The 7,790-nt window shown below is 41.6% G+C and overlaps 1 protein-coding gene across 1 annotated transcript; it reads left to right on the top strand.

Moving 5' to 3' along the window:
• The first annotated feature begins 951 nt into the window (after positions 1–951).
• Positions 952–2,792, top strand: LOC131956655 (uncharacterized). Its single transcript, XM_059321188.1, has 2 exons — positions 952–978; positions 2,037–2,792. Exons 1-2 carry the CDS (start codon positions 952–954, stop codon positions 2,670–2,672), a joined length of 663 nt encoding a protein of 220 aa, XP_059177171.1. The 3' UTR covers positions 2,673–2,792.
• Positions 2,793–7,790: the final 4,998 nt, after the last annotated feature.

Genomic DNA, 7,790 nt, shown 5'->3' with positions numbered 1-7,790 from the left:
TCCTACTTAGCTCTACAGGGCTGACTTTCTTGAAGCCAAATGTGTCTGGCTTTTCTGGCTCAGGAACAACTTTGTAGTAGTAGCCACTCATGTCTGTACTGTAGCACTATTCTCTACCATGTGCACTATGCTACCTGATTCTCTACCATGTAGCACTTACTTCTCTGCAGGCCACATCTCGTACTTCTAATATCTGAAAAAACAAAATTTGGAACAGAAAAATTCAATGAAAGTATTACAATTCTTTTATACTTTTATACTAATTTTATGTTTAAAGCTACTATTAATATTATAACAAAATTTGTCAAGTATGAATACAGTTTTTGAAATTAGATTTACATTGATATATTTAAATACTGTAAAACTGATTGCAACAAAATTTGTAAAGCATCACATGAGTAGACTTAGACTGGTACTTTTAAAAAAACTCATGTGTACAACAAAACTGTAATGGTAATTATAAAATAATATTCAATTATCAGGATATCAATCTTCTTCTTCTTCTTTCTTGATTTTAGTTTTGGAAACACAATTAAGTTTATGTGTCAGTTAGACTCAATTAGTTATGCACCATTGAGGTCACTGACTCCAATTTCAGCCTGCTTTTCTTTTTGGATTTGCTTCAATAGCTTTTGTCCAACCAAGAACAAACTACAAGGCAGCAGGTTTTTTATTTTGGAGTTGTCTCTCCTAGAAGAGTGGCTGTCCCCAACTATCGAGCCTCATCTGCCCGAGGGTTCGAACTCGAGACTTTTCGGTTTAGCAACCATTAGCTTTACCGACTCAACCACGCTAACCCCTAGGATATCAATAATATTTACAATATATCTTCAACATATAAGCCAACTGTTATAAATTATTTATTATAAATATAGCAAATAGTTCATATAGAATCCATATATGTAATAATGTTAATATAATTACATTATAATCACTAAGTTCTCATTAATAATGGATAGGCCTCTTAGTCTTACAGATGTTGGTAATATTAATATAATAAGAGTTCTAGGCATACACTAAAATTAAATAATGGGCTTGTCCTAGTCAATAATAATGACTTAATTATTGTAGCAGGCCTATAATAAATATAATTACTAATATGCCTAATTGGACTAGGTATAATCCGCTGTAGGTTTATGCCAAAATTACGTTACTTTCCTATCCTTTAATTAATTAACTACTAAAGTAATGGTTAATTACCTACAACTACTACTAGTAGGTATAATCAGTGCATTTTTAAATTTAATATATTAACTTTCTCTGCCTATGATTTTTTTAAATATATTACATTAATTCAATTATAAATTATGCTAATTACCTAATACTAATTAGTAAGTAGATCTAACTATTTAGATTTTAGGCTTAGGCCTATAAGTTATTTTTTCATATCATCAGTATATTAGTAGGCCTATATATTATTTATTTACTTATAGCCTAGGCCTGCAAAACATGCAGACTACAAACTATAACTATTCAGTATTCATTCATTGTTCATCTATTGAATCTATTGTAATTGTTTATTTAGGGCCTATTATAGGCCCTATATAGTATATAGGGGATAATCAATTAATTATTACGTTTTATGCATGTTGTTAACTAATGTTAACTTGTTGTTAGTACATGATTTTAAATTAAGTAAAAATAAAATTTTAATAGGCTAGGGCCCCAAGGGCTAATTTAATTATTAATTAAAATTATTAGGCCTACTAACTACACATACGTCATACATAGTACATAGATCTAGATCTATTTGGTTAAGTCATTTCTCATACATTTAGTTTTTCCTTTTCAGGAAAAACAGAGAGCATTGTCTGACTTGCCCTAGTAGAATACTTTTAGTGTACTCTGCTTAGGTTTATTGAATTTATTAAAAAAAAAAATTGTATTTCTAGTCAGAAACTGAGACTAGCAGATTAAAAAGTAGATATGTAACATGCATGAATGATCAGTATGTGCACTATTTAATTTATATCTGCATACATTCATAGACTTAGTTGGTTTACAAGTTTTAATATTCTAATTTTATCTATCTACAGGTGAGCAGCCCTGAGCCCACCCCCGCACTCAATGATAAAGACAGCACCAACTCCAGCAGACCACCCAGGACCAGCAAGAGACTTTCAGACGTGGAGCTTCAGCGGTTCCTGCGCCGTATCCAGAGGCCAACCATCTCCCACCAACTGTCATGCAAGGACAACCTGTCAAGTGACTCAACCACGACCATCACAGACAAGGGGTCTGTGTCTGCTGCCTCGGTGGACAGCACGGACAGACAGAAAGCTTTCAACCAACTGTCACGTCCAACCACGGCCAGCAGAGCTAAGAATGTGGCCGAGTGTTACTTGTGTGACGAGGCTGAGAGAGAATCCAATAAAACGCTGGTGCCTTTTGTTTACCCCTACGCTGATGATAAAGCTTTGAGCAGGGAGGAAGTGGCTAAAATTACCTCCAGGGTGTCTACACCAACAAATGCGAGCGAGCGGGGTCTGGCGACCTGCGTGAGGGCACCCATCAACTATGACAGTGTACGTGCCCTGTCTAAAGATCTTCCTCTCATCTGTGGACTTCATCGCAGCAAAAGTGTCCACCATATTGTAAACAGGCTGCACTTTAACCCGAGGCCTAAAAGACATCATTGCCACACAACAAGGGCCACACCCATCAACTTTTAGACAGTTAAATGTTATTTTTATAAATACAATGTCCGATACAAATATGTAGCCTATTGTTTGTTATTCTAAATGACTTTAGGAAAACTACCGGTAGGTAGGGTGTCGCCTAAGACAATTAAAAACTACATTTATTTATCTATAATTTGATACCATTTTTAATTAGCCTAAAAAAGGATTTTTTAATGTGACGAGCGAACATTTACCCTGCTCGCAGCGCCAATTGTGACGAGCGAACATTTATCCTGCCGACAACGCCAATTGTAACGAGCCAACAGTTACCATGCTCGCAATGCCACATGTAATGAGACCTAATTGCCTGTAGTGCCACGTGTTAACGAGTTTAACCACTCATTCTAGACAACATTGACCACAGTATAGATACTCAAGATGCAGGTTCGCTATTGATCCTTTATTACATGAATCAAGAAATGCTTCATAATAACACAATAAATCAACAGGAATGCTTCTCAATAATAGTCTGAATCAACTGACCCCTAACAGTCCTTCACTAGGCTTTATATAACTGAATCCACATGTCTATAATCCTCCTTAACACAATACGGCTAACCCGTTCTATAACCGACTTGACATAGTCACACAGACTGACTGATCTAAGCGAGCGATGAAGATGGAAGAGAGCTCGCTGAAACGGGAAGAGAGAGAAAAGGGCGAGTTCTGCCGTCCCCTCCTATTTATGCCTTGTATCCGTACTCGTCTTCCTCCGTAATCGATACTTGTACTCGATCTCCGACCACCAGTTGCGTAGTTCAAACGTACCGTCCGTAAAATAACATCTGCATCCTATCCATCAAAGTTGACAGGCCGTCTGAATACCGTTTCCCAAAATAGCACGCGTTGGCTTTGAGGTTGTTATCAGCCCGACCCAATAAGCCACCTGTTATCGGTTGCATCAGACCAACACTGTGTCTCGGGTTCTCGTTCGTTATCATTTGTAACTGGTAGTTAGGCCTACCCCAGTTACATCCACCCCTGCTTTTTTTGTGTGTTTTCAACCACAAACAACGCCTGGCAGGTGCACTCCTCCAAAGTCAATCGCACAGTCGTAAAAAAAATCTATTGTTCCACTCACTGTCCACGACGTTCCATTCGTATACGATTGACAGTTATACCTAGTTCACATATCAACTGTGTCTACATCATCTTCCTGAGACACAAAACAGTTCTAGAATTCACATCCACCCTTTCCATTTGGTGCCTTCACCAGTTCACTTCTATAGCTCTTTGAACAGTCTGTTTTCATACCAGCGCGACCATGAAAGAATTGATGGTTGCTGACAAAAAATTTCGTATTCCTTCTGTTCCTTAAACTTCTCCGCGGACCACTTATCTGATGGTCTACTGTCTCTTTGCTTCTGGAGGGACCGGGATCCTCATTGTTGCCGGTATCCTCCCCTTGCGTATCGCTGTTGTTCTGTTGATGGTGATATGGTTCCGGAATGGGTATGTGAATTTCCGTTATAACTTCCGGTTCCCTAATTGTCTTGGGTTTCTGTGTGTGTAACTGCTCTTCTTGCCTATTCCAATATTTCTTTAATTGAGCAATATTCGCCCACCGATCCGGTTTGGCGTGATCGATGGGTCTTATCTTAAAGGGGCCACCTGCTACTTTAGGCATCTCCACGACTTGCCATATCTCCTGTCCCCAGAGATCGTGGATTTTGTTTCTGCCTAACGGGTGGCTACGCAGTAATACCCTGTCATTCAGTTTGAGTGGCGGGTCCTTCGTCTGTATCGGCGGTTCCCTTCGCCGAGATTCATGTTCTAGTCTTTCCTGTACTACCCTGTACATTTCTCTAATTCTTCTCATATGTTCATTCACATATTCCAGTGCGGTGTATGAGCCAGTCATACTCTCCCTTTTTCCTAGGAACAAATCAAGAGGGAGTCGAGCCTCTCGTCCGAACAGCAACATGTATGGCGAAAAGCCGGTTGTGGCATGTGGTGTGCAGTTGTATAGATATACCAACTCTGGGAGAAAATCAGGCCAACGTTTTTTCTGTTCAGGTTCTAGCGTACGCAGCAAATCATGCATGCTGCGGTTGAACCGTTCACACTGTCCGTTTCCTTTCGGATTAAATGTGGTTGTTCTAGATTTGTTGATCCCGTAGTGGTTGCACAGTTGGTTAATTACTTCTGACTCAAAGGCCCTTCCTTGGTCAGAGTGTAATTGTCTTGGTATGCCATATTTGATGAACCAATGTTGTAATAAGACCTTTGCCACTGTTTTGGCAGTCTGATCTCGTGTGGGCACCGCCACAGTCCATTTGGTGAATACATCAGTCATTACCAACACATGTTCCGTCCCATCCGATGATTTCTCCAACGACGTAAAGTCCATAGCCACAATCTCTAGTGGTTTTGTCGCTAGTAGGTGTCCTGATGGCTGTCTCATTTTGACAACTGGCATTTTCGCATGCTGACACCTCACACAAGCCTCACAATGGCGTTTGACCTCCATTTCCATATTGGGCCAGTAACACCTCCGTCGTAATATTTTGTGCGTCCTGTCCTGACCCTGGTGTCCTGCCCTGTCATGTGCCAACCTTAGCACTTCTTCTCTTAACTGTCCAGGCACCACCACCTGGTGTATTGTGCCATCAATTTGGTCATGAATTCTCCGCATGAGAACACCATCCTTTATACTGAGACGGTTCCACTGACTCAGTATTTTCTTTGTTTCTCGACCAAATTGTTCTCTTTCCCTCCTTCCTGGGAATTTTTGTTCCTGGACGTGTTTCAATAGCGGTTGTAAGCCACTATCCGTTCTCTGGGCATCTCTTATCTTTTGGTGATTAAGGCAATTAAAATCACTACTGTCCATATGTTCGGGTTCCGTGGATATGTGCTCCACCCCGGTCTGCCCGTTTTGCATCACTTGCACCCCATGAGGGATATCTGTTGACGCTCTGACCTCACATATTCCTGTCAGTGTTTCTTCCTCATCACCCGGTCTCTCGTAAGGATTCCTTGATAACGCGTCAGCATTACCATTGGACTGCCCTGGGCGATATTTTCTCTCCCGGTCAAAGAGTGCCAATTCTGCTGCCCATCGCTGTTCGATGGATCCCAACTTTGCTGTAATTTGAAGTTCTTTTTCAATATCTGATAATTTTTCTAGTTTGCCAACACTGTTCTGTTGTCCACTATTTTTATTTACTTCTTCCGATAACAGACACTCTAAAGATGAACATTTCTCCTGTGCTTTTAATTTGCATGAACTTTTCCTATCCAGTTTCCTGGTTAGACTTTGAATTCCTTTATTAAGTCTACCAATTTTCTTCTTATCATCATTTTTCTCTACCAACAAATTGTTCACTTGAAACTTTTCAACATTCAAGTTCATTTCACAGTTCATTTTTTCCATTAGTTGTGTTTTGCCTTTCTTTTTCTCCTTACTGTGTTTCTTTGTCATTTTGTTTACTAAGTCATTACCTCGCCGCTCTGTAGCCTTGACCTGCCCTACAGAGAGCGATCGTTTCACCGGACAGTGTTGTGCCATATGTCCGGGTTGTGCGCGGGACAGGCAAATTGGTCGACCATCAGCCGTCCATTGGAGCGATGGACCGGCAGGTCGCGGCTGTCCAACCTGTCTCTGTTTTGTCCCGTTCTTTTCCTGATTCTCAGCTGTTGACCTGCTCTCCAACCTCTCCAATCGTTGGTCAACCTTCTCCAGATGAGCCAACAGCTGAGCCATCATGGTTTCCACCGTGCCGGCCCCTGTGGGTGGGGGTTGTCTTTGTTCAGGCACAGAGACTTTGTCCACCGAACAGTTCGATTGGTCCTCATCCTCGGACCTGCGGATCGCTGAGTTCCTGACCTGAAGGAAGGTCAACTGCGGGTCTTTGTGGACCTCCTCTTTCAACTCTCTTCTTAGGATCGGGGTTGCCAGCCCCTCGATGAAATGGTCCCTCAGTAGGCGCACCTCAATGTCGGGTATTTTGCCCTTTACCGCTTCAAAGGCCCCGTTCATTCTGTGTGAATACTCCATCACACTCTCCGCCATTCTCTGCTTCAAGCCCACGAATCCCGATAGCAGTTGCACTCCCGACCGTCTCTCCCCAAAGGTCTCCATAATCAGATCCAGCACCTTATCTGGATCTGATTGGACGGTCCTATCGTGGCACTTAACCTCTGCCCTAACCGTTTCACCTATACTACCCATCAGCAGTCTTAATCTTTCCTCTGGTGACATATGTCTCGAGGCCCAGGCCGCTTTGACCTCTTCACTGAACCTGTTGGTTAAAGTTGGGTCTCCGTCCCCGTAAAATTTGTTAATATGGGACTCTCTGGGTAGGACCACTATATGGGTCTGCTTCTCGTCCAGAGTAGACATTTTCTTCCTTAAGTACTAAAAAAAGAGTTCTTTCTTACCGTGTGTGTATGAAAAATTTTTTCCTCGTTCCTCAATTTTCACAGTTCCTGAATGTCCGAATTCACACACGCACTAAACACAGTTATGCACAAGGTTGACTATAGGTGCCTTAAACGGCAAGTCTAGTTGAATTCATCCTGATCGCAGCGCCAATTGTGACGAGCGAACATTTACCCTGCTCGCAGCGCCAATTGTGACGAGCGAACATTTATCCTGCCGACAACGCCAATTGTAACGAGCCAACAGTTACCATGCTCGCAACGCCACATGTAATGAGACCTAATTGCCTGTAGTGCCACGTGTTAACGAGTTTAACCACTCATTCTAGACAACATTGACCACAGTATAGATACTCAAGATGCAGGTTCGCTATTGATCCTTTATTACATGAATCAAGAAATGCTTCATAATAACACAATAAATCAACAGGAATGCTTCTCAATAATAGTCTGAATCAACTGACCCCTAACAGTCCTTCACTAGGCTTTATATAACTGAATCCACATGTCTATAATCCTCCTTAACACAATACGGCTAACCCGTTCTATAACCGACTTGACATAGTCACACAGACTGACTGATCTAAGCGAGCGATGAAGATGGAAGAGAGCTCGCTGAAACGGGAAGAGAGAGAAAAGGGCGAGTTCTGCCGTCCCCTCCTATTTATGCCTTGTATCCGTACTCGTCTTCCTCCGTAATCGATACTTGTACTCGATCTCCGACCA

This window comes from Physella acuta, unplaced genomic scaffold, assembly GCF_028476545.2.
Source record: "Physella acuta isolate Inbredline_101_S28 unplaced genomic scaffold, ASM2847654v3 ptg001167l, whole genome shotgun sequence".
NCBI classification, from domain to species: Eukaryota; Metazoa; Mollusca; class Gastropoda; family Physidae; genus Physella; species Physella acuta.
Note: the sequence above shows the minus strand (reverse complement) of the source record. Positions and strands in the feature narration are given on the sequence as shown.

Coding starts and splice junctions, on each gene's coding strand:
- LOC131956655 (XM_059321188.1), top strand. CDS start 952: ATGGATAGGCCTCTTAGTCTTACAGAT. Junction 979..2,036: donor GGCCTCTTAGTCTTACAGAT/GTTGGTAATATT, acceptor ATCTATCTACAG/GTGAGCAGCCCTGAGCCCAC.